The following is a 27,512-nucleotide window of genomic DNA, read 5'->3' as shown; positions in this document are numbered from 1 at the left end:
TCTGCCAGCATGGAAGAAAAGGAATGTGGTTTCTGGGTAGGCATCCAATGATGTCTGCTATGAGAGGGAGTTGATTTGGATCTGGGGTACGTGGCAAAGGAGAAGAGGAAATGTAAGGGTGGCTCGAGGGAAATAAGAACAAGTGAGTTTTTTCCATTAGGTCAGAGGAAGCAAATTTCTGGAAGGCTGTGATTAGCAGTGAGAAGTCTGAAGCAGGAGATGAGGAAACAGGCTATAGTTTTAGTAGCATACAATATTTGTGGTGAGAAGGCTGGTGGTCAGGAAACTAACTGTTGAAAGACATGTAATCTTGTACCTTAAGTGTGAAAATATTTTTACCTTTCTTCCTTGGGTTGTACATTTACATTTTTTTTAGACCACGATTTTATGCAGTCAAACAAAACAATCTGTGGGGAAGACTGTTTAGAAGACAGTTTCAATCCAAGATGAAGAAGTGGAGGAGCGTGTTCACAGACCACGTGGGGTCTAAGAACCCTAAGCAGGAGTCCCGGAAAGCTGCTGAGGTAATGAAAACCACCCTATCCTCTGTCCAAGGTGCTGCAAGTGACAGGGGAGAGGGACTCCCAAACTGCCTTAGATGTTAACGTGCAGGGTGATACTCTGTAATTGCAGCTTCCCATGATAGAACTACCTATTTGTACTTTTGGAAGACGTTGCTCTATGTTTAGACCTTATCCCGCCGAAAATATTCATGGTAAGCATTTTTTTGTTTGTTTTAAGTATCTCAGCTTAACTCTTTTTCTGGACAATCCAGGATCACTATCTCGTCTAAATTGATTTTAATGCTTGCCAGGAACTGTTAGTGGTGAGTTTGCTCCTGTGATACTCAGTTTATTTGTTTTCAGACAGCTTAGATACCTCATTTCTAGTGGTGCTATTTGTGCATACATACAAATATATGACTGTCAACTCAGTTTTCTCCTTGGAACTTTGGATTTAGAGCTTTGATTCCCTCCAGAAAGTTTTGCGGCAGCTGGAGAGTCTGCCTACTGACGTGGTTATCATGAAAACTCGTACTCTCTAATTTTCCTTTATGACTTTAGGTTTAAACTTTTCTAGTTCTTTCACATACAGAGAGGGCATGGGCAGTGTCTTATGATACATAAAAAAAAAAATTTTGAGGGGGAGGAGGAACCAGTGTGGAAAAAGTCCCCCTACTGCAAAATGGGGACTCCAGAGTGTTTTCTAACGCTAGCAACCAATTCTGATTCATTCTCAGGACACCAACTGAGTATTTAACAATTCAATCCAGTTTTAACACTAGCTACCCAGAGTTAATGCAGACCCCAAAGTTTGAGAGCTCAGTCCCACAAGACTGCCCCCCTCCCAGCTTCAGACACCACTGCACATCCTGGCGAGACCACCCATGTTTCTTTGACTGACTGGCTATAAACTGGTGGTTCCCACAACCCCCTCCTCAGATTCCATAATTTGCTAGAATAATTCACAGGACTCAGGAAAGCTTTTTACTGGTTTATTATAAAGGATACAGCTCAAGAACAGCCTCATAGAAGAGATGTGTAGGACAGGGTATTGGTTGGTGGGGCGCAGAGTTTCCATGCCCCCTCGGGGTTTCCCACCTCCTAGCACCTTGATGCTTCACAGCCTGGAAGCTCAAAGCTCGTCCAAGAGTTTTGATAGAAGAGCTCAATCTCCAGCTCTCTTCCCCTTCCAGGAGGTCAAGGTGGGGTTGAAAGTTCCAACTTTCTCATCATATGTTCTTCCTGGTGACTGGCCTCATTTTGAGACCACCTAAGAGCCATACCCTAAGTTGGCCAGGTGTGTGTGATCTAAAGGGGCTTATAGCAAAATAACAAAAGGCGCTCCTATTACTCCAGAAATTCCAAAGGTTTTAGAAGCTCTGTGCCAGGAATGGGAATCAAAGACCAAATACATTTCTTATTTTCCCACAGGGACATACACCCTTACCTATTTCACAGGGCGGGTTTGAAAAAAAAATTTTTAATGGACTTGAAAACATTCTTTCAGCCAGCAATTGTACAGTAAGTACATATTCCTAGCCTATGACTTTGTTCCTTACAGTTGCTCAAGAAAAAAACATTGTTGATTGACTGACCTTGCAGAGGCTCAGGTGCTTTGGCAAGCATGCCTCAAATGAAGTCTGGCAGGATTACGTATATACACACCTATGGTAGAGTGTTGACCCTGATGAATCATGCGCCCCTGAATTCATGCCCTTGTGTGTTTGCCTTTTGCAATGAATCTGGCCTTAGAATTTGCCTAAACCATTGGAATATTATTGAAATGACATTGTGTGAGTTCTGGAAACTCCACAGCTTATGCTTTCACTCTCCTGGAACTTGCTATTTAAAGAAGTTCGGATAGGCTAGTTAGTGATGAAAGAGAACATGGAGACAGAGAGAGGCCCCAGCGTTCTAGTCCCTTCGAGGATCCCAGATATATAGATGGGATCACTTTGGGCCTCCAGCTCTAGCTGACCCACCATATGGACACAGCAGCATGAATGACCCAGGTGAGACCAGAATAAGAACCACCCAGTGAACCCAAAGATGTGTGAGAAATAATAAGAGATTGTTGTTTTAAGCTACTAATTTTGGGTTTTTTTGTTATGCAGCAGTAGATAACTGAGGCAGTGGTGATGGGAGGATTCTTTAGGTATTAGGTGATGATGAATTTAGCATTAGACAGGGAGGGGAAAGAACAAGAAATAAAGAAATGTCTGAGAAGTCAGAAACAGGAGCACTTACATCACCTCGTGTGATGACATCAGACCATGTTGGCTTCCTCCCTGGTGACAGGTAGTACTTGAGAGGAGACATCTGTGTGCTGTAAGTCCCTACCTGTGATGAGTCACAAAAACATGCCTTACATACTGAGAGATTAAACAATACAATTGTCTGTAGCTCTTAATTAGGTGCATGTGCTTCCTCACTGTTCTGTCGGTCAGGTTATACTACTTGTAAAATCAGAATGATGTCGCCTTAACAATCCTGTGTCATATAAAAACAGGTCTATGCAATTGGAAGCTGTGTTGTCGTAGAAAGCATGGAGATTATTTTCTGAACAAATGTATATGTTGCCTTCACTCTTCCTTCCCCCGCCCTAATTTTTGTTGAGTGGGTTTATGAGCTCTAGATGGTGGTCAGCTTCCTACGTTAACATCTAGCAGCTGCTACTTTTTCTCCATGATCGGCTCATGGCAGGAACCCCGAGTTCCCAGCAGCTGCTAGAAACCCATCTGTTCTCAAGTTCTCCCTGGCCGGTTTCAGGTATGGTGTGCAGATGTGGGTTGTTTCCCTTGAGGCTTGTTGTGTAGGTGATTCTTAAGACATCACAAAGGTGTGAGGGGAGGGCCCTGAAGTCTGAGTCACTCTAAGAATAAATCTCAAAGGGATTCAGTTCAGCTTGGGATCTCCACGAAAGATTCTTGAGAGAGGGTTTGAACAATGAGATTGACGTGCCAGACACCAAGCTTCCCTAGTCCACAGGGCAGCCTCCCTGCCACTGCTGGGTTGGCTCTGCTCCTAGATCAAGTCATTTAAGGGGACTGTGAGGAGAGAAATGGGCCTCGCAGGGCTATAGAAGCAACCTGGGGAAAAGGAGGCCTGTTTATCTGTAGCTGCCCAGTGGAATATGTGCTAGGGTTCCTAAGTATCCCCTAGGTGGGACTGCCTTCAGTTTCCCTTACTGTTTCACATGAGTTCAGCTGTGCACAAGAACAGATGTAAACTTCCTCTTATCATCTATGTATTCAACATCACCTACTCTGTGCCAGGCACTGATCGAGGAATTAAGGACACAAATTCTGTCTTCAAGCAACAGAGTCAGGTTTTCTTTAGCACTGCAACATAAAAATTACAATAATGTGGAGTTTATTGACTTCTAAATTGTAAAAGTTCTGAGCATCAGGTTTGAGATCCTGGGAATGTCTTAGAATCAATACAATTATTGGTACAACCACTTTGGAAGACTTTTTGGCAGTATCTGCTGACAGTGAACACACAGCTACCCTGTGACCCAGCATTTCCATTTCAAGTATATGCACATATTCACCAAAAGACAGCTAGAGAAACGTGCATGGCAGCTCTACGTGGTAGCCCAAACTGGAGACAGCCCAGTCACCCATCACTGGTAGGCTCATGTATCCATTAGAATCTAGAGAGAAGACAAAAGTTGTTCACTTTTGTATTGCAGTTAAATGGGTTTAACAACAAAAACATTAATATAAGGCATTGCTTGGTTGAAGAGGTATTAGAGAACTGAAAAAGAGTAAAGGGACACAAGTGACATAGGAATAATGTGGGAATCAGCACCCGCCCCTAGGGCTGGGCAACAAAGTACGGAGGTGGGCTGTTAGACCTCAGAAGCTTAGAGGAGGGAGCTGGGTCCCAGATGTCTGACGAGGGGATACAGCCTGGCCTTTGTCCTTCTAAGGGGAGACAATGAAGCTGGTTTGAGGAGCACCATAAAACTTGAGACTGGAACCAACCGTGGCTATAAAGGGCCTGTGCAGAGAGGGGACAGGAACGGCCAGGAAACAGGAAGGAGCAAGTCCCTTCTGGTCTCCCTCTAGCGCCCCCCGCTGGCAGAACTAATGGGAGCCCGTTGGTAAAGGAGAAATGTTAGCAGAGTCACAGCTCCCTGGTTACAAAGCTGAGAACAGATGGGTGAGTTTGGGGTTAGAAGACAGTAGTTTAATTAATGGCACCAGTGGATTTTTTGAAAAAGTGATATATTTATAAAATGGAATACTCTACCACAATGAAAAAATTATTGAACACAACACAGTCTCAGTCTCACAATAATATTGAGCAAAAGAAGCCAGATACAAAAGATCAGATGCAAACCATACACCTAGTGTATGATTCCATTTCCCATAAAACTGAAAACCAGGCCGAATTAATCAGCAATGTTAGAAGTTCGAGGTAATTGTGGTGGGAGTAGTGACTAAGGAGGGACAAAGGGGGCTTTCAAGGTACTAGTAACCTTCAATATTTTTAAACACAGATGTCTTTGCTTCATTGTATCTTTTTGATTTATGCATGTTCCTCTAGGTATATTATGTAACAATAAAAAAGTTTTAAAAATACATTCAATTAAACACTGTAATACTGAGGATTATCAAGCTGCTTTGTAATGGTGAAGTATATTTTATCAGCAGATACAATGCCTAAACCTCCGTGAAAGTGACAAATAGACATTTTTTGAAGAACTGATTATGAATTATACTGGAACATAATATGTGTGAAACTATAAGCAAAATCATATTCAGTATATTTTTATATTAGATTTTATATTGGATTTTTAAACCAGTTACAGTAAAATGGAAAGCCAAATTCTTATACTCAGTTCAAATATTTGAGAAATGAGTATTCTGTCATGGTTTTATCCACATCTAAATGCTTGAAAGAAATGGAGCCCAGGGTGGGGAAGTTCAGCATCGTTTGTTACGGCCAGACCATTTCATCTATTTAGATACGTGTGGGCATATTAGTCAATATTGTAAATCCGTCCTAATCCAGCCCTGGGCAAATCTTCAGGAGTCATTTTTTTAGCTGGTTTATGTAAGAGTCATGTACAGAAGGCATGTTATTGGTAATGAATTTATTACCACTGATGATTTTCACTGGATAATCTAGATAGTCTCTACATTCCCTTTTCTTTAATCTGAATGTTGGACGGAAAATTTCTTTCCATTTCTGTCTAGACAATATGAATGAGAGGCCTCAGAGGGATTCTCACTTGCACATCAGAGTCCCTAAAGGAAAGACGGAATGACCCCTTGTGGTGGTTTAAAAATACGTCCACACACTCTCCCATAATCCTCCCTTCAGGAAGGGATCCCCCCTCCTCTGAGGTTGTGATCTGCTTGTTTCTAATGTATAGAATGTGGTGGAAATGGTGGATTGTGACTTCTGAGGGTAGGTCATAAAAGGCATTGCAGTTTCTTCCTTGCTCTCTCTGGGACCCCTCACTCTGGGGGAAGCCAGACACTCCAGCAGCCCTATGGAAAGATCCAGGTGGAGGAAATAAAGCCTCTCTGAAAGGGCCAGCAAGGACCTGAGGCCTCCCGCTGACAGCCATGTGAGCAAGCCATCTTGGTGACAGATCTTTCAGCCTTCCTCAAGCCTCCAGATGACTACAGCCCCAGAGGACATTGTCGCTCTCCAGCTGAAGTGCTCCCAAGTTCCTGGACCACAGAAATCGTGAGATAATAAATGCTTATTGTTTTAAGTTGCTAAACTGGGGGAGAGGGGGGTTGTTACGCAGCAGTAGAGAAGTGACATGTCTTAATGAGCATATATATGAACAGCTAATTTTGGGGGGAACACTTAGATGCTTCTCTAAGCATTTTATGTGAATGACTTATTTAATCAGCACAACAAACATATAAGGTAGGTAATATTACTATCTGCATGTTGCAGATCAGGAAACTGAAGCACAGAGAAACTGAGAAACTTGCCTAGGGTTACCCAGCTAATGACAAAACTGGGATTTGAACCCTGACAGCTTGGCTTTACTGTTCTGTACACTAACTGCTGCATGACACTGTTATAATGGTGCTACTGCTATCGAGAAATACGCTATGATGAAATAACAAAGGATAGACTTAGGCTTCATGATCAAAAGTGTGAATTAGAAATAAAGAAACTTCCCTAAAAATTAAAAGTGTTGGAGAGCCTTTAGAAGGCTAGGTTCTCATCCACTGAAGACCCCAAAATGGGTTAAATGTCCTCTCAAGTCTGTTTCCAATGCTGTGACATACTAAATATACCTTCTAAGATACTCAGTAAGTCTACTTGGACATATTGGAGTGCAGTTGGTTTTGTAGCATTCTTTAATTTTCTTCTGTATTTGATAACAATGAATATGATGTGTTTGTCTTGAATTCCATTGTGCTAGGTTGGGGAAAAGTGCATCTTGTACTGTCCTTTTCTTTTGGACTGCTATAGAAACCTCTATCTAGTTCTAATACATTCCTCTTCTTAATTATAATATTCACATAATTAATCTGATTTATGTAGAAATGATGATAGAAAAAAATTAAACTCATACTTTCTGTTATTTTGTTTCTTTTTTTGGTATTTCCTTTAAAACATCATTCTAATTATGCATCTCAAAGAAATTTTTAATTTCCAAATCAACAGAGACTAGGTTCATAGTTTATCATTCTTTCTTTTTTTCATATTTTTGTTTTATTTTTATTGAATTATGGTCAGTTTACAGTGTTATATTAATTTCTGGTGTATAGGAGAGTGGTTCATTTATACATATATGTATATTCCTTTTAATATTCTTTTTCATTATAGGTTATTACAGATACTGAATACAGTTCCTTGTGCTATGCAGTAGAACCTTGTTTATCTATTTTATATATAGTAGTTAGTATCTGCAAATTCTGAACTCCCAATGTATCCCTCCATCCCCCTCTTCCTTCCTGATAACCATGATTTGTTTTCTATGTCTGAGTCTGTTTGTTTTATAAATAAGTTCACTTGTGTCATTTTTTAAAGATTCCACATGTAAGTGATATCATATAGTATTTTTCTCTCTCTTTCTGGCTTGCTTCACTTAGTATGACAATCTCCAGGTCCATCCATGTTGCTGCAAATGGCATGATTTTATTCTTTTTTTATGGCTGAGTGGTATTTCATTGTGTATATATACCACATCTTTATCCAGTCAGCTGTCAGTGGGTTGCTTCCGTGTCTTGGCTATTGTGTATAGTGCTGCTAGGAACATTGCGGTGCATGTATCTTTTTGAATCAGAATTTCCTCCTGATATATGCCCAGGAGTGGGATTGCTGGATCATATGGTAAGTCTATTTTTAATTTTTTAAGAAATTTCCACACAGTTTTCCATAACGGTGGCACCAAACTACATTCCCACCAGCAGTGTAAGAAAGTTCCCTTTTCTCCACACCCTCTCCAGCATTTATCATTCTTTCTTTAAGCATCTAATATAGTATGCATAGTTCTTTTTTTTTTTTTTTGAGTAAAGGTAGATTTATTCAGAGAGATACATTGAAAGGCAAGAGAAAGGCCACGAGGTGTGGGGGTTGGGTGCTCAGATTGAAAGTAGGTGCACATTCCATAGACAGAATGTGGGCTGTCTCCGAAGAGGGAGAGAGATGGGCAGCCTGCATAGTTCTTTATTAATAGATTGGTATACTTTAATTCAGTAAATTCACAAATATTCTGGGTGACAAATACAGTTCTCTCCTAATTTATAGAAGTAAAGACTGGCAAGATCACCTTAAGTTCTTTAAATGTTACCTTCTCAGCAAGACCTTTCCTAAACACCTTCACAACAGGTTGCTGTTTTTTTCCCCTTACCCTAGCCACTGTCACCATCTAGTAAGCAGAGTCCATATTTTGCATATTTATTTTGTTTATTTTCTGCCCTCTGGAAGTAGAATGTAAGCTTCATGAGGGCAGGATTTTTGTGTGTTTTCCACTGCTGTAGACTCAGTACCTAGAATAATACCTGCTATGTAACAGGTGTTTGATAAATATTAGTGATGTAAATGAATGCAAAAGATGCAGCAAACAGATTGAATGTCTCCCAACTAACGTTCACGATAATTACTATTTATTGAATATTATCTTATTTGATTCTCATATTGATCTGGGAGGATTGGTATGGATATTATTACTGTTTTCCAGATTGTAATTAACTAACATATCGAAGGTTATGCAAAAATTAAGTGGCAGCAGTTGATTTCAACATTAAGCTGAGAAAGAAGCCAGTTACAAAAGGCCACATATGGTAGGATTGCATTTATATAATCTGTCCAGAACAGGCAAGTTCACAGAGACTGAAAGATTAGTGGTTACCTAAAGGGCTTGGGCGAAAGGAGGTTAGGGGTAATGGGGAGTGAATGCTAATGGGTATGGAGATTCTTTTAGGGGTGACAAAAATGTTTTAAAATTAGATTGTGGTGATGGTTGCACAACCATGTGAATATATTAAAAACCACTGAACTTTGTACTTTACATAGGTGAATTGTATGGTATGTGAATTATATCTTAATAAAGCTGTTAAAAATAAAAGACGAGGGGAAGGTATAGCTCAGTGGTAGCATGCAGGCTTAACATGCATGAGGTTCTGGGTTCAATCCCCATTAAATAAATAAATAAATACCTAATTAACCCCCCCCCCCCAATTTAAAGAAACAGTAAGAAATCACAAAGTTCCTGGAGCATCTTGGGCCAGAAAGTAAAGAAATGCGCAAAAACTGATTGGGACATGTCCATAGATGCTGCAGGTATCTTCCCTGGTCAAATATGGGACAATTCAAGAATCAAAAAAATCAAAGGTGACAGTGATCATTGTCAATATTGATACTAAAAACAGAAAAACAAAAGTCAAGCCAAAAATGAAAACAAAGCGGTGGCAGGAGAAATGAAAGCTCTTCCTTACAAAAGAATGTCACCTAAATGACATAGTTGGAACATATGGAAGGACAGGATTATAATATCATTATTCTCCAGCCACTATATTAGTTAATTCAAGCAAGCATCATGGATGGATGCTAGCCCATGGAGTGAAGGATTCTTGGGGAAGGATACTCACACAGTCTCAAGGAATTACCCCATCAATTATTTTTTTTTTAAATTGATGTAAAATTCACCTAACATGTTAATCATTTTAGAATAATTCAGTGGCATTTAGTACATTTACAGTGTTGTGCCACCACCACCTCTACCAAAACATTTTCATCATTACAAAATAAAACCCCTTACTTCTTAAGCAGTTGCTACTCATTCCCCCCTGCCCCCCACCCCCGGCTTTGGCCACCACCAGTCTGCTTTCTGTGGATTGGCTTATTCTGGATGTTTCATATAAATGGAATTGTACAATATATGACTTTTTGTTTCTGGCTTCTGTAACTCGGCACAATATTTTGAGGTTAATCCATGTTGTAGCATCTACCAGTGTTTCATTCCTTTTTATGGCTGAAAAAATAGTTCATTGTATTCTATACCACAGTTTATCCATTCATACACTGATGGACAGTTGGTTGTTTCTAACCTTTTGGCTACTGTGATTAGTGATGCTGTGAACATATACGTACAGAGATTTATTTGAGTACTTGTTTTCAGTTCTTTTGGATATATACCCAAGAGTGGAACTGCTGATAATTCTATGTTTAGCATTTTGAGGGCTGTCTTCCACAGTGATTGCACCATTTTACATTTCCAGTAGCAATGTATGAGTATTACCATGTCTCTGTATCCTCGCCAACACTTACTTTCATTAAAAAATATTATAGTCATCCTAGTAGGTGAGAAGTGATATCTCATTGTGGTTTTGCTTTGCATTTCTCTTGTGATGCTGAGCATCGTTTCATGTACCCATTGGCCATTTGGATATCTTCTTTGGAGAACTGTCTTGCCCGTTTTTTACACAGAGCGCTTTTGAAATACAAAGGAAAAAAAGGTACCTTTACCATGCCGAAATGATTACATGTAACACCACCAATAATAGTACATAGCCTTCTTGATGCGACATAGTAAGATGGACACATCATCTACACAGTGTACCTGACAAAATTATTTAACTTGAATCTAATAGGAAACAGATGAATACAAACTGAGGAACATTCTGCAAATGGCAGAACTGAATTCTTTAAAAAACTGAATGTTATAAAAGAACAATACTAGGGGTTATTTTAGACTAAAGGAGCTTAAAAATACATGACAGTTAAATGGACTGCACGATCCTAGGTTGAGAAAAAGTCAGCTAAAAAGGACATCTTGAAAATTTGAATGTAGCCAAGGTATTACAGATAATATAATTTTAAATTTTCTTGGCGTGATAATGGAATTATGAGTAACGTAGGAGAGTATCTTTGTTCTTAGTAGATACTTACTGAAATATTTAGGGGTAAAGAGTAACAAAGTATGCAAAAAGCTCAAATGATTGTCATAAAACAACAAACCCATACACACGCACACAGAAAGTGAATGTAGTGAAATGTTGAAAATTGGTGAATATGGGTTAATATGGGCGTTCACTGTATTTTTCTCATAACTTTTCTATAGGTTTGATATTTTTGAAAATAGAAAATTGACAAAGTAGAAAGCTCTTCAAGTTCAAGCAGCGCTGTTCCGGGGCGAGGGGTAGGGGGTGTGTTTAAGTATCCTTAGACTAGCTACTGGGACCAGTTAAGATTACAGATGAGAGAGTAAGTGGTCAGGATGAATATCTTTCAAAAATATGATAGTTACTTAACAAGGGAACACTGCAGTTATTTTGTTTATCAATTTAAGAAGCATGACACGTGGAATTTGGAGTCAGCTAGGCCTAATTTTGAATCATAGCTGAGTAAACTGTTTAACCTCTTTAGGACTCGGGTTCCTCATTGTAAAGTGGAGAAATAACACCTTGGTGGGTAGTTGTGTTCGGTTGTTATGCCACGTGGTATTTATTGAAATGGGCTTTAATTCACCTGCAAAAGCTCAATCCTACTTTCCATGCTATCTGCATCTTTTCCTCCATTGCACTCAAGCAATCCTTCGGGGTAGATAAAGGTGAGAGATAAGATGACTTTTCCAAGGTCACACTGCTAGTGAAGGAAACAGGTTTCCCAGCTCTTGGTCCTGTGCCCTTTCCACACCCGCCGGAGAGGAGAAAGCGGCGCTCATGGGGATGCAAGGATGTAGAGGAGCAAAGGGGGAGAAGAGGCCGCGCGAGGAGAGGTGGTGTGAGACCGGCGGAGGCGCTGCCCAAGGAAGGGCGCATGGAGACGCGAGCGGCGCGACCGGCCGGGGTGAGTAGGGGAGAGGCTGTGGCTGGAGAGGGAGGGTCGTGTGGGCCGCGTGCCGGGGAGGGGCGGGAGGCCTGGGCCGGCCGCGGGGGCTCAGGAGGCAGAGGCCCCGGCCACGGGCTGGGGCGGGGGTGGGGGAGGCGGGAGTGGGAGTGGCGGTGGTCTTGGTGGGGGCCACTTCCGCACAGGTGGGTCAGGCGGGTGGGTGCGGGGCGCGCGGGAGGGGCCGGCGCAGGGGTCCCGACCCCACCGGGCGGGTGGGGGCGGGGCGAGGCGGGGGCGGGGCCGGCCGGGGGTGGGTTTTGCCGGGCCCCCAGCGGGAGCGGCGGCTGCGGCGGCGGCGCAGGCGCGGTTCCCGCCTCCTCCCGGCCGGCGGAGCGAGTGGAGGCTGCAGCTGGGCTCGGCTTGGCTCCCGCGTCTCGGCCACTGCCGCCGCCGCCGCCGCCGCCACGGCGAAGCCCCTTGCCCCTTTTCCGCCGCGTCAGGATGAGCTCCCGGAAAGGTGAGTGGCCCGCGGCGTCCCCTCCTCCCCGCCACGCGGCCCCGCAGGCCGGCCTGCCGACCGTTAATGTGTGTCTTCTCTTTCCTCAGTGCTGGCCATTCAGGCCCGAAAGCGGAGGCCGAAAAGAGAGAAACACGCGAAAAAGTGAGTCCACGCTGCGGTAGTTCCTGGGCCCCCGCCCGCGCCCAGTCGAGGGTAGCCCGTGACCGCGCAGGGGAAAGTTGCCCGCATTCCCGGGGCCGGCGGGCGGGCTTATCCCCCGGGACGCCGGCGCTCGCCTCCAGCGCGCCCCGCGGGCGGCCCGGGGGGAGGGGCGGGTGGGGGAGGGGCTGAGCGGGCCAGCGGCTGGCCGACCGAGCGTCCCTGGGCCCCCAGTCGCCGCGGCCGTCGGGGGCGGGCTGGCGTGGAGGCGCCGGGCGTGCGCACGCTCCCCAGGGCGCCGAGCCGGCCCGGGGGTCTTGGGCCTTCCTGGGAGGAGCGCTGGCGTCCGCAGCCCCGGCCCCGGCCCCGGCCCGGCCGCACTGCGTGCGGGTTGTGAGGCTGCGGCGTCTCTCCCACCTGGGCTCCGGGGCCCTAGAGGAAGAGGAGCCGGGTGTGCAAGAGTGAGTGTGTGTGTGTGTCTGTCCGTCCGTCCGTCCGTCCGTCCGTCCTCTTCTTCCTCCCCGGCCCCCGCCTCTCGGCCTTTTCTGCTGAAAATTCGAGTTGGTTGTCAAGTGGTTTGCTACGGGCGTGTTCCTGGCGCGAGTTCAGCTCCAAGACCCGTGCGTTTCGGCGCTTGTGTTTTTTTTTTCCCCCCGAAACTTTATGCCCGGGCCGAGCGTGACTTCGTTGCGCGGCGGCTGCGCCCGGGTCCCGGGCGGCGCGGGACCGGTGGGCGTGTGCGCGGGCGGTCCCCGGCGCGGCTGCCCAGCCCCTCATTGTGCCGGGGAGTCGATGAATAGGGTGGTGATATTTAAAACGTGCCAGCCGCCAGCCACCTCCAGCCTGGCCGCGGACCGGAGTGGGAGCGGCCGGAGCCCGGGAAGCCTTTCCTGGAGAGCTGCTCCAAGACCGCAGAACGCCGCCGCGTCTCTCCTTTCCCTTTCTTTCCTAATTTTGAAGACTCTACCAGCGTTCAACATCTTTACGCCTGGATTTGTGGCTTCACTCTTCCTTTTGAGCAAGAAAATACTCAGTTGTGTATTTAATACTGTGGGGATAGTCCGTAATCATCTTTAAATAAAATCACGAAGCATTTCTTTGGGGGACTAGCCTGCAGCATTCCTAGGCTTTCTCCCTTCCTATTCGTCTTGGTCTCTGCCTAGCGAATTTCATACCTATTGGTGGCCTCTTTGAAAACTGCCTAAATCACTCCTAATGTGACGTATCATGATAGTTTTTGTTCATTCAAACTGGAATATAACTTGAAAGAAAAGGATTTCACGATATGTTGATACCAACATAGGAATGCGTTCCTTAAAAAAAAAGAGTGAAAGAAAAGTGCTTATTAGGAACTTGAGGAATTGGTGGATAAAAATTGAATATTGGATTCTTAAAACATTACATTGCAATGGGTATTTGGTAGTTTTAGATGCTCTAAAAGTGCTAGCAATCAGAACCTTGTATTTGGGATTTCCTTTGGTGAAGGAAGGAAGTTTAGCCCATAAGAAAGGAGAACTGTAATGTTTAGGATCTTGAGTATTGGGTTTTGATCACAACTTTAAATACGAAGCATTTATTCCCACGTAGCCCATTTTGTTTAGAGAAGTTAAAAGGAGTTGAAAAAGAATGCCCCTAGTTTTGGGGATGGCTCTGTGTGTGTGTATGTAGATGGAAATACGTAAGTGTAAAAAAAATTTTTTTTTATATAGATAGATTGATGTAGGAAAACAGTTAAGTCAGTCAATGCGTGTTTCGTATTTTCCTGTTTCAGGGTGTGATTTTCCCAATGGCTAAGGGCCTTTTTTGGCGTGTTGCAGTTTGGATTTATGTTGTATGTTTATAAAGACTTAGCGTATATCCACAATTTTTACCCTTTACTCTTGAAGATTAATCTGTCACGTTTTTTTCTGTGTCTTCTGTAGTTATGTGACTGGATTTGAGGGGGAAACCCCTTAGCCAGTGACTAAATGAACTGATCAAACTGCAAGTATCAGGAAGAGACCAGCTGCATTACATAACTTTGATTAAGGCAGTCATTTTTCGCTTAATTCTTTGACTCAAGACAATATTAAAGGAAAGTCTGATGTGATTGATTTATTCATATATCTAACAAGTATTTTACATGCCTTTCCTAGGAAATGATAGTAGACCTTTGAACAAGACAAACACAGCTCCTCTTGAACCTTACATTCTGTGGGGGTTTAGGGAAACCCTAAAGTGGATAAAAGGAAGACCATTCCAGATGGTGCCAAGGGATAGGGAGAAAATGAAGCTGGGTTTCCTTAAGTATAGTGATAGATGACGTTTGAAAACTGCCGGTCACTTTGTTGCTTGCTTTACATGCGTTTATCCCTTGTGAGAAGTATGAATTAGGCACTGTTGTTATCACCATTTTACAGATGAGGAAACAGAGGCACAGCTGAATGAGTAATGTGTCCAGCTATTAAGTTGAATCTAGACAGGCTGGGACCAGTCCACACTCACCTCTCTGAGGAGGTAACATTTGAACAGAAGTTAGAATAAGGAGGAGATGGGAGTGTGCAAAGGCCCTGGGGAGGAATGAGCTAGGAATGTTGGAGGAACCTAAAGGTCAGGTTGGGTAGAGTGCTACCCAAGAGGATGGTGAGGGGGGAGGAGTCAGAATGGGTGGGGCCTCGCCTTTTAGGCCATTGGGAGGCATACAGTGAAAGTACAGGATCTGATTCCTGCTTTAAAAAGAGTTTCAAAGTTGAGAATGGATTGTGTGGGGCAGGGGAGAAGTAGAAACTAAGAGGTGGCCTTCCGTAGTACTCTGGAAACCATGGTGACTTGGCTTAGGGTGCATGGAGTGGCGCTGGGGAGAAGTGGTAGAGGACTATAGGAGACTGGTAGTCTCTGAGGTATTCTGCGTTTTACAGACAGCTCTGACAGAGGATAAGGTCACACAGTTAGTTTAGTTTGGACCAGTATTCAGTCTCCTGATGCCGTGTTTTTGCTTTTGATTAATTCTCCAGAGGAGGAAAGGGAGTAATAGATCTAATTTTAAACTATATTAATATCATGATTGGCAAACTTGAATTATGTGACTACGTGGGCCTGGCTTAATGTAATATGATCTACTTTCATTATTGTCTGCTTGTATATGCAAGTGGCACTTCATTCATTTTAATTCAGTTAAATTCTGTGAGCTTTTATGAATTGAGTCAGTTTCTATAATATAGGCTACTTTTTAAAAACTCCAGAATTTGTAGTTACCAAAATAAGGTTAAGATTTCTTTACTTAGCCGAGGTTGTTAGCTTGTCAGATTGTTCCAGTGGGTTTAGTTTGCTGATTATTAATTGTGCTGTTTTGTGAGTAACAGGCATCAGGGAAGGACTACAGTATCAATCATAAATCTTGAGAATTAGCTAAATCAGATGGAATGGGGTAGATTTTTGCTTTGGAGCATGTGCATATGTATACAGCTTTTTAAAGATTTTTTTAAAGGTATTGATTTTTTTTCTTTTTCTTTCTTTTTTGAAAACTTTTTACAGGGGGGAGGTAATTAGATTGATTGATTGATTGATTGATTGATTGATTGATTTCTTCAGTGGAGGTGCTGGGGATTGAACCCAGGACCTCAGGCATGCTAGGCATGTGCTCTACCACTTGAGCTGTACCCTCTCCCCTGATGTTTTTCTTGACATGTAACTTTTTTTTGAGACATAATTCACATGCTATAAAATTTATTTTTTAAAAAATTTTTTAAAATGTGTAATTTGCTGTTTTTAAAGTATATTCACAAAGTTATGCAACTGTTACCTAACTGCAGAACCCCCAAAAGAAACCTCATACTTGTTTAGCAGTTACTCCCCATTTTCCCATGCCCCCAGTGATCACTAATTTATTTTCTGTTTTTATAAACTTACCTATTCTGGATATTTCTTATGAATGGGTTCATACAATATATGGTCTTCTGTCTGATTATCTTTCACTTAGCATAATGCTTTCAAGTTTCATCCATGTTGTAGTATGTATTGGTACTTCATTCCTTTATATCACCAAGTAACATTTCATTGTGTTGATATACTGTGTTTTAGTCATCTATTCATTCATTGATGGGCATTTGGGTTCTTTACACTTTTTGGCTATAAATCATATTTTAACTCCTTTTTTTAAAATTACAACTTTTTATGTTGAAGTATTATGACTCACAAGAAGCTGCAAAAATGGTAGAGTTCCCTGTGTGTCCTTTATCCAGCTTTCTCCAGTGCTTATATCTTACATAACCATGGAATATTGTCAAAACCAGGAAATTAACTTTGGCACAATACTATTAACTCACATTTACCAGTTTTTAGGTGCACTGTGTGTATGTGTGTAGTTCTCTCAAATGTTATCACTTGTAAAATTATCACCAGGATTAGGATGCAGAACTGTTTCATCATCAAAAAGAAACTCCCTTTTGTTACAACTTTTAATAACCCCTGGTAAGCACTGTTCTCTATCATTGTAATTTTGCCACTTTGTGAACGTTGTATAAATGAAATTATATAGTATGTAACCTTTTGAGATTTACTTTTTTTCAGGCAGCATAGTGCCCTTGGGACTTACCCCTGTTGTTGTGTGCTTCAGTAACTTACTCCTTACTACTGCTGAGTGGTCTTTCACTATGTGACTGTCCAACAGTTTATCCATTATTCATTCATCTGTTGAAGGACATTTCAATAGTTTCTAGTTTTTGATTCTTACATGTAATGCTGCTGAACATTCCTGTACAGGTTTTTATGTAAACATGTTTCCATTTCTGTAGGGTAAATACCCAAGGGTATGATTGCTGGAGGACTTATGTTTGTATTTTGATATTCCAGGAAGGTAGCAATTTGGTTTCTTAGTGTCTGTCTGTCCCTCTTCCTGTGTGTCTTTTTCTTCTGCACAGATATCTGTGATCTGAATGCACGCTGTTAGTGACTGGATTCTTAATTCTTTGGTCCCTTGACTTTCTGTTTGGCAGGTGGATCTTGTAGGTTATTGCTTATCCATTTTCTTACAATATGTGTGAGTTCTGACTGCTGCAGAAAATGATAGCCATGGGATTGGTGGCACTGGGTTAGTAAATTACAGGTGAGACAATTTAGGAATGCTGTTGTACAAGTTTGTATGTTTATTAGGTAAGCCTCAACCCTTCCCTGTAGCATAAACTCAAACTCACAAGCCCATGACTTTGGAATCCCTCCCATGGAAGGTAATCATTTATGACTTCTTACTTTGTTACATAGATTATTCAACAATCATTTTTGCTTACCAGTGATGCTGTTCAAAACAGCAAACGTACGTGAAGCAGATACCTAGAGCTGGACAATGTGTTGAATGCTAGGAAGAATGAAGTAAATAAAGCCCTGTACTAACTGGCAAGTAGGAGAGATTACCTGCCCAACAGACCCATTTCAGAACTGTGGTGAGCACTGGAAGATTTAGGTACAGTGGTGCTTTAACTGTTAAGGGAAGGCTTTAGGAAGAGACCTTGTTTGATTTTAGCTTTACTGTTGTTTTAATGAGATAGCTTCATTTTAAATGTAAAAGTAGTAGGGTCATGGTGGAAAATTCAGACAGTACAGAACAGTTTAAAAATATCAGTTGTAGCTCCACCAGTTATTTTGGTGAAATATCTTTTTACTTGTACTTATTTTTGTTTTTTTAAAAATTGAGTTATGTAGTAATATGTTTATAAATATTTGGTGTTTTATCTTTTTACTTGTATATAGTTTTTCCCAGTTTTATTGAGTTATTATTGCCGTATAACTTGTAAGTTTAAGGTATACAACATGATGATTTAGTACATGTATATATTGTGAAATGATTACCACATTAAGGTTAGTGAATACCTCCATCCTCTCACAAAATTACCTTTTTTTTGTGTGAGGTGGTAACATGTAAGCTCCTCTCTTAACTTCCAAGTATATAATACATTACTGTTAATTACAGTGTGCTTATGCATATTTTTGTTTAAAAATAACTGATTTGTAGCCTATATACATTCATATGCATATAGTAAAGTAATAAAGTGTACTAATCTGAAGTGTACAGCTTGATGATTTTTACATATATTGACATCCTTGTAACCACCACCCAGATCAAAATACAGACCATTCCAATACCCTGTGCAGTTCCTCAGACCTCTCCCTAGTCTATACCCTGCCACCCAGGGGTAACCACTTTGCTGATACCTGTCATTATTGATAAGTTTTACTTGTTTCTGACCTTCATATAAGTAAAATAGTATAGTATATACTCTTGTGTCTGACTTCTTTTACTCAACATAATACCTATGAGATTTGTCTGAGTTGTTGCAGGTGCCGGTTGTACCGTTAGTTTATTGTTACTGCTTTGTAGTATTCCGTCGAATGAATGTACTATCATAGTTTAGTTGTCTAGTCTTCTTTTGATGAGTATTTTTTTCCTTCATTTTTTAGACATTATGAATAAAGCAGCTATAAGCTTTCTCGTTCATGTCCTTTGTGGACATTTGCTCTCATTTCTCTTGGAGATATGCCCTCGCAGTGGGATTTCTAGGTTACAGAAGAGAGGTATATGTTAGTCTTAGTCATAATTGCAGAGATATTTTCTCCCAGTTTTATTATGATGTAGTTTTGATTGAACTGTTTTACACTCACAGCAGAATGTATGAAGTTTCAGTTGCTCCACGTCTTTTCCATACATGATAGTGTCATTCTTTTTAATTTTAGCTATTCTGGGTATGTATTGCTAGATACCTCATTGTGCTTTTAATTTGCGTTTTCCTGGGTGATGGTGTTGAACATCTTCTGATATGTTTACTGGTCATTTGAATTTCCTGTTTTGTCTTCTGCCCATTAAAAAAAAAAAATTTGATGGTGTGTCCACCATTTCTGTGGATAGCCATTAACCAGAGACTTTTTTCTCTCTTTCCTTTGTTTTGGTGGGGATGCTCTATTTGTTGTGTATGTCTCCAAGGGAACATTTTAGATTGAATTTGTATTGTAAGGTATCTTATGTACTTGAATATAAGACAGCCTTGGTTGTGATAAGTCCCCTGATTTCCCAATAAAAAGTTTAAAATTTTATATAACTTGAATATGTAAATTTTAGAGATATGGATGGAATAGTCAAATGTTTGCTTAAGATATTTAATTTCTTAATTGCATACACATTTAAATCCACAAATAAAATTATACTTTGATTTAGAAATACCTCTTTTCCACTCGTGTGTCATGAAGCAGTTTTATTCAGACATTTCACATTTGCAACATCAGTGACTGTTATCATTAGAGCACCTTTTTCCCCACTTAACAGAGGCACTGGGGATTGAACCCAGGACATCCCAAGCATGGACTCTTCCACTGAGCTATACCCCCAACCCTAGAAATGCTTTGAGTAACCACACACACACAAATGGCAACTGTGTGAGGTGTGGATGTGTTAATTAACCTGATTGTGGTGATGATTTCACAAAGATACGTATGTCAAGTCATTAAGTTGCACACTTTGAATACATACAGTTTTATCACTTATGCCCTGATAAAGCTGAAAAAAGTTATCAAAGTCTTGAAATTGTAGAATCCGAGTAATTGGTTATGGAGATTGACTAATGTCTTCTCTGTTTTGTCTGACTATAAAAATAAAAAGGTTTTCTAAAGAAATATGTTAAAAACCCTTTTTGATTCAGTTAATAGCTTTCCAGGGCATATGATACATATTTTAAAAGGCTTTCCCGCCTAGATTTATTGAGAAATAATTGACATACATCTTTGCATAAGTTTAAGGTGTACAGCATGATGGTTTGATTTATATATGGTGAAATGATTACCACTATAGGTTTAGTTAACACCTATCATGTCATGTAGATAAAATAGAAAGAAAAAATTTCTCCTTATGATGAGAGCTCTTATAATCTACTCTGTTAACAACTTTCTTGTCTGTCATACAACAGTATTAACTACAGTCATCGTAATGTTGTTACATTACATCCGTAGTACTTATTTATCTTGTTTGTACCTTTGACCATCGTCCAGTCTCCCCTCTCCCCACCCCATGCTTCTGGTGACCACAAATCTGACCTCTTTGTAAACTTTAGTTTTTAGAACAACTTAAATTTACAGAAAAGCTGTGAAGGTAGTATAGAGAGAGCACATACTTATTTCAGTCCAAACTGAAATGCATCATTCTTGATACTGTCACTGGATATTTTATCCAAGTATAGTGAACTGTTTGCAAAACACTGAGACCTTTTTTTTCCTTCATTCATTCTTTAGAGTTACATTTGCTATCACAATTTAATAATTGACTTGCTTTTTTAGAGCAGTTTTTTAAAAAGGCTTGTGTACAGCATTAAGATCACACTCCAAGGAATAATTCCAAAAATGTGTTGAAATTACTTGCCTCTTTTTAAATTGATTTTATTTGGGTTGATGTCTCTAAGCCTCCCAAATTAGTATTGATTACGGTGATTTCACACAGTTCCCCCCATCAGTCGTCTGTGAAGAGTTTTCATCCCTCCTCCCCTCTCTTAGTCTGACCAAGACTGGTCTGAGCCAGGCTCCTCTAGGAATGATCTGTTACCCTCTGCCATCAAGCCTAGCATTACTGTAATCTTGATTGTTCATTTCCTCTTGTCATGAAGTTTGTTTTTTTTTTTTTTTTCTCCTTATTATGTTAAAAATAAGATACCTGGGAGAGCAGTCTTTCATTGTAAAGGCCTTGTAAGGACTAGAATCTAAGGAAACTACGCTTTTTTGAGGGATATTTTTTGGGGAATATCCAAATATGGCTTATATTTGGGCATATATGATACTTTATGCTAAGTTTTTAGCCTTATGGGATAAATCCTACAAAATGTATATGTAATGTTTTGTCCCTGATACTTGAATTCAGTATCTTTATAGTCAAATTGTTTTGCTAATAAGTTTAAAGTTAATTGGTCTGTCAATTCCAGAGTACACTTGTTTCAGCTATCTCTTGGACAGATTCTTAATGTCAATATTTTCAGGCATTATAATTCTCAAGTTAGGGTCTTTGAATGTGGAGCCTAAAAGGATAAGACAAGAGGGAACATCTGAGTGGGACTGTTGAATGCTTTAAACTTGGCTGTGTGACACACAAGACTGTTAACTCACCTTAGCTAAGCATAGAGTGTGGGTGCCATGTCCTCTGTGGTACCTGTGCGTAGTAGATGTGCCCCTGGACAGTTGTGCAAACTGCACAGGTTTACTCGGCAGGGTGGGAGGAGTAAAGAAAGACTCCAGCCAGGGGTACTTCTGTAACCCCAGGAAGCAGAAGTTTAATTGAAATGTGGAAGAGGTAAGATGGACAATCCACTCAGAAGTGATTCCTGTCTCTTGGGACTCTGGTGCTTTGGTGCTCCCTTTGGTCGCGAAGTGCTATCATTGCTTCTGGCGTCCAGGGAACACAGGTTGTTCCTGCGCTTTTTGTGGTCAGCCAGTTATCGCCACCAGTTACACAGGAAATTGTATCCAATTGATTATTTTTATTTCTAGAATATCCCATGGAATGGTTTTTCTTGGAGGGGGGCACGCATGATATGTTTATCCTAAGATAGGATGAAACTGAATGTGAATTTGCAGCATTTATGTAAAATTGATTATGTCTTTCACAGGCTTAGTGTACTGTATAAGGCTGCGGCTCTGAAAGCAGTGGAGTGTCAGGGATTTTAGAGAGCACCTGGACAAGGGTTTTTCACTTGTACTCTGTAGTAGCAGAATGCTTTTTAAAGAAAATTTTGGGAGGAACTCTATTATATGTAAAGCGGAAAAAGTGGCTCTATTCTGGGAGAATTGGCTGGTGAGAGCTTGGTCCCAACCACCTGTCCTTTGCCTTATCCGCTGTTGTTCTCTCAATGGCAGCTTCTTGGAACAGAGCTTAACATTTTTCAGGCCTTCGTTTTTCCTCCCTTTCTCCTTCAGTGGAGAAGTTTCCGTGAAGGAGCACTGAGGGGGCCAGAAGAAGCAGTTGCTTGATTAAGGTTACTTATCTGTTAGTTCTTGAGCCAGTTTAGGGTGCTGGTTTAGATTCCTGGATTCCAATTCGATGGTCTTTAAAGCTACCATTTAGTCTGCAGAAAGACAAGCCATTCTGGGACTAATAAAGAAGGTAAAGCTTTTAGCACCCAAAGAGAGATGATTACAAGAACCTTATTTTTTAATTCCTTCCTTCACTGTCAAAAAAAGTAAAAATATGTTCTCTTTCTTTGAATGGAGACCACTCTTAAGTCATACAGGCCTGGACGATTTTATCATGTGCATACATAATACGAGTGGGATAGAAGTTGCTTTATGTAGAAAGCTTTAGTATACAGTAAGACAGTTAAAAAAAAAAGGTGTAACTGTGTTTTTTTGTCTTAGCTTTAGAAACATGGTTTTATTTTTCAGTAGCTACAAGGTTGAGCCTTTCAGTATCCTTTATGTAGCAACCAGCACCCTGCAGGTTAACAGTAATGACAGAACTGCCCTCCTCTCCCCCTTCGCTCCGCTCCTGCCTCCTACCTGCAATGTCTTTGTGATAAGTTCAGGCCACCTGAGGATACGTTTGCCTTTTAGAGGACCCTAGGCTTTGTAACTTGACTCTTAAAGTCTGAATCCTATTACTTTGTGTAGGCAAAGCTTGTCTGACTTTCCCAACTCACCAGAGAAGAAGCGATAGTTTCCCATTTCCCCAAATCTGGTTAATCTTTGAGTATTTTTTACTGAGGCTGATATTGCTTTCAGGGGCAGCTGACTAGGTTCAAGTTTTGAAGGCATCTCGTTTCTCAGTGGTGTTGGATAAATTAATTTTTCTAAGTCTCAGTTTTTTCATCCTAAAATAGACCTAATACTTTTCAGAGAGTAAATGTGAGGGTTGAATAAGATAATGTGTATCCTCTGTGTGGCACACAAATGCTCAGTAAGTGGCAGCTATTAGTTATTTTATGGTGTTTCAGTTGTATTTTAGGAATTTTTGTAATCGGAAAAAAGGAAAACTATGGAATTACGACAAAATTTTCTTAAGCATCTAAACATGAACATATGTTTACTTATTTTGGCCAGTTTAAATATTTTTCTCAATAACAACTCCTAAAAGTTAATGATAAGGAGATACGTTGTCTAAGCGTAGTCCTTAAAGTGAATTAGACCAACAGAATTATTATCAGATCTAGAAGTCATGAAGGGGATATTCATTGTTCATAGCAAGTGATCTCTTGTCTAGGTCTATAATTTGAAACTGGAATTAGGGGACAGGGATGAGACTTAAGACGTGTGATAAAAGGCATGGGTGATCTCACTAGTAGTTTTTAACATTTATTTTTTAATCATGTTTCAGCCGAGTTCAAGAGAGAAATAAACATTTGGTGTTCTTTGTCTAATGAGATAAATCTGCTTTGGTCAAGATTGGAAAATTACTTTTTGTTAAGGGAATTGTAGCTTCCTGTTAGCTTATATTAAGAAATCAAAGTGATGTTTTCCCATGAAAAGAATTCTTGATAGACTGAGTTGAGAACTTTGGCTATTAAAGGATTAAGGTGGATGTCAGGCCTGAACCATAATATGTATTGTTGTTAGGATAGGAAATGCTTTGTAGACTACCAGTCTCAGAGACTTCCCTTTCCCATACTTTGCCTCTCATATTTTCTGCAAGACCACAGAAATTCTGAGAGTAGAGATCCTTGACTCTATAACCTAAAGTTTAAAAAATTTTGAAAACAAGCTTCATCACTTCTGTTTTTTTTTTCTTTACACACACACACACACACACATTTATTGAAGTATAGTCAATTTACAATATGTCTTCTGTTTGATACAGATGTGGTCTTAGATTTCACTATGGAAGAGTAAATATGGGCTATTTGCATAACATTTTGCAAAAAAAGAGCAAATATGGGCATAAAATTAAACATGCCTTAAGTTTAAACTGAATATACATGGCATTGAGCTATATAGAATTGGCTTTTTTCCTTAAATGTCAGATTTCAGCAGCTATCATGTGGTTCATAATAGCTAATAAAGCAGCTGACATTTATTAAGCAGGTACTGCGTGTTAAGCATTCTTCCAAAAGCTTAATATGCTTTCATTATATTTAATTCTCACAACAACCTTAAATTGGTTGTTATATGTTTGTTTATTTAAAATATATTTATTTTTAAAAATTGGGCTTTTAAAATTTTTAGGTGTTCAGAATCCATTTATCCTACTGGAAAGGGGCATTCATTTTGTGTGGGGATTATCTCTTACCTGTTTTTGGTTCGCATTCTTTGGGTACCTCTCCCATTTCCCAAGGATGGAACACAGCCCATTTCAGTTAGCGCTTTGCACTCATGAGTCACAGTGAGCCCCCCTCACCCCCCACTGAGCTAAATAAACCCTGGGCTTTTGCTTGAGAATATGGAAGGGGCTTTTGCTCTCTCCTATTGGCTTGACTATGAGAGGATGTGGAGTGGCCATTTTGTCACAGGAAGATCCCGAAAATGAGCAGAGAAGAGAACATAGCCAGGAGGTGGAAAGAAACAGTCCTGATGATGATGTTTAAGTCCATGTCTGAAGCGAGTGCTACCTAACTGGACCTTTAGTTGTTTGTTCAAGCCAGTTTGAGTTGGATTTTCTATTACTTAAAGTTGAAAGAGTAGCATTATTCATAATGGCCAGGTGGAAACAACTCAAATATCCATCAGCTGAGGTATGAATAAACAAAATGTAGTGTATCCACACAATGGAATATTATTTAGCAATAAAATGAAGTCCTGTTATATACAGCAGAAATTTACCTTAAAAACATCTTGCAAATTGAAAGAAGCCAGTCATGAATGACCACGTATTATATTATTCCATTGATAGGAAATGTTCGAATAGGCAAACCTGGGGGAGGATATAGCTCAAGTGGTAGAGCTCATGCTTAGCATGCATGAAATCCTGGGTTCAATCCCCAGTGCTCCTCTAAAAATAAATAAGTAAACCTAATTACCTCCCCCAGCCAAAAATAAATAAAATCACAGAGTTAAAAAAAATGTTTGGAAAAAAAGTTAAAAAAATAGGCAAACCCACAGAGATGGAAAGTAGAGTCACTAGTAGTAGCCTAGGGCTGGGGTCCTGTGGGGATGGGAAAGTGGGGTGATTGTTGGTAGATATGAGTTTTTGGGGTGATGAAAATATTCTAAAATTGTGATGGTTATACAACTGAATATATCAAAAGTCACTGAGTTGTATACTTATATGGGTGAATTGTATGATTTGTGAATTATGTCTGACTAAAGTTGTTACAAGATAATAAAACACTGGAAGAATTCTAACAGATAACTCTATTCTCATTTTACAGATGAGGAACTGAGGGACAGAAATGTTAAGCAGCAGGCTCATTGTTGAGCGCTGGGAGGTTGTAGCGCTGGGATTCAGAACCACCTGTCTGACTACCAAGTCCAAGCTTACAGCTGTGCTGTATTGCCCTTTTCAAAGATAAATAAGACATCCCTATGGAACTTTGGAGTTGGGACTTAGCAGTTTGTTAATCTAACCCTTTTGTTATACTGATGAGAAAATTGAACCTTAGATAATGCAATAACTTACTCAAGATTGCTAAGTTAATTAATGGCAGCCAGGGATTTATGGCTGACTCAGAGAGACAGGCAAGTAAACAACTAACAGTGATAGAAAGTAGAAGGATTAATAGCAAATAGAGGTACAAGCATTGTGCTGTGTCGAATAAAGATAGGAGCCGTTAATTCTGATGACTAAACAAGGGAATTTTCATAGAGGCCATGACATTCTGAGTGAACAGCTGGTAAACAGGTGTGAGTGTTAGTGAGAGAGTGAGATGACCTAAATGTCTCAGGGCACCTATGGAGTGTACTGCAGTATGTAGAAGGTGATTTGAGTGGAAAAATCATGAAGCACTGTCAGGGTAATGTTAGGGAATTTTGACTTTCTCTGTAAGCAGTGGGAAACCGTTGCAGATTTTTGAGGAACTGATTAGCATGATCACATGCTTGAGAAAGATAAGGGGCAGCTCTCTGAAGGATGGATTGGGGTGGAGGGCAGAGACTGAAGAGAGAAATGTAAGCATATTATCGCAGAGGTCCAGGTGTGAGGGGATGGGGTGATGTAGGAATGGAAAGGAGGAGATGAATATGTGAGTCTGTACAGGTGGAATCCTTAGGACTTGACAGTTGATTTTAGAAGCATGCTAGACTGAGCTCCATGTATCCCTGGCACCCAGCACAGTGTCTCAGACATTTATTGAAAGTAGAAGGGGGAAGGTTTTAATATGACATTGGACATCTCAGCCTCTGACTTCACAGATTTTGGTCCGTTAATGAACACAGGAGGAGAAGCAGGGTTGGGTGTGGGAAGAAGGGAAAAAAAAGTCAGGAGTAAGGAGAGAGGCAAAAAATGCAGATTTTGTTGAGTTTGAGATACTTGTGAGACATTCAGGTGAGACGGTTGAGTGGGGAAATTGGGATCTGTGATTCAGATGAGAGGTAGAGGCTGTGATGCATTTAGGAGTCAGAGAGCATCTGCAGAAAGGTTAGATAGAGGCTATGAGAATGAAGGGAGAGAGCTTTGAGGATAACATACATTTTGAAGGAGCATGGGGAGGAGTAGCAGCAGTAGCAGAGACTAAAAGAGAACCATGTTATTCATTCTCTGGAAGCCAAAGGAGGGGAGACGGTTTTAGATAAGTTTTAAATAAAGCAGGGGAGTAAGTAAAGTCAGTGAAGACCAGTAAAAAAGGCTATTGGACAACTTAGAGGGGATGCTGTTGCTCCCTACAGAGAATTGGGAATTTTAGTGTCTGGGGTAAGCTGCTAATGAAGGGTAGATTAAAGAAATAAGATTAGTAACAGTGAACGTTTACTGAACCTTCACTGCGTATTAGGCACCATGCCAAATGCTGGGAACATTCTTCCATTTTTTCCTCATAGTGACTCCAAGAGGTAAGGTCAATAAATGGTGCCTCAATACAACAATCATTTATTGCCTCATAGTTTTGAGGGTTAGGAATTCAGAAGCAGCATAGCTGGGTGGTTCTGGCTCAGGTTTCAGTCATTTGCAGGCTTGGCTGGGGCTGGCGGAGCACCGCCTCCAAGCTGGCTTGCTTACATGGCTGTTGGCA

At 40.7% G+C, this 27,512-nt stretch overlaps 1 protein-coding gene across 8 annotated transcripts in view; it reads left to right on the top strand.

The window, feature by feature from the left end:
• Positions 1 to 11,638: 11,638 nt before the first annotated feature.
• SRPK2 (SRSF protein kinase 2) overlaps positions 11,639 to 27,512 on the top strand; it is a 204,352-nt gene continuing 188,478 nt past the window's right edge. For 3 of the 8 annotated variants that reach the window (XM_045510499.2, XM_010946685.3, XM_010946683.3), the window contains exons 1-2: positions 11,639 to 11,780; positions 12,369 to 12,423. In XM_045510499.2, coding sequence (XP_045366455.1) covers positions 11,654 to 11,780; positions 12,369 to 12,423 — 182 coding nt within the window. In that variant the 5' untranslated portion in view covers positions 11,639 to 11,653. Of the gene's footprint in view, positions 11,781 to 11,915; positions 12,280 to 12,368; positions 12,424 to 27,512 lie in introns of those variants that run through there. The other 5 variants (XM_010946684.3, XM_045510500.2, XM_074367622.1 and 2 more) reach the window with 5 other exon arrangements.

Source organism: Camelus bactrianus, chromosome 7 (assembly GCF_048773025.1).
Source record: "Camelus bactrianus isolate YW-2024 breed Bactrian camel chromosome 7, ASM4877302v1, whole genome shotgun sequence".
Classification (NCBI taxonomy): domain Eukaryota; kingdom Metazoa; phylum Chordata; class Mammalia; order Artiodactyla; family Camelidae; genus Camelus; species Camelus bactrianus.
The sequence above is the reverse complement of the archived record's forward strand: the minus strand, read 5'-3'. Positions and strand labels throughout refer to the sequence as shown.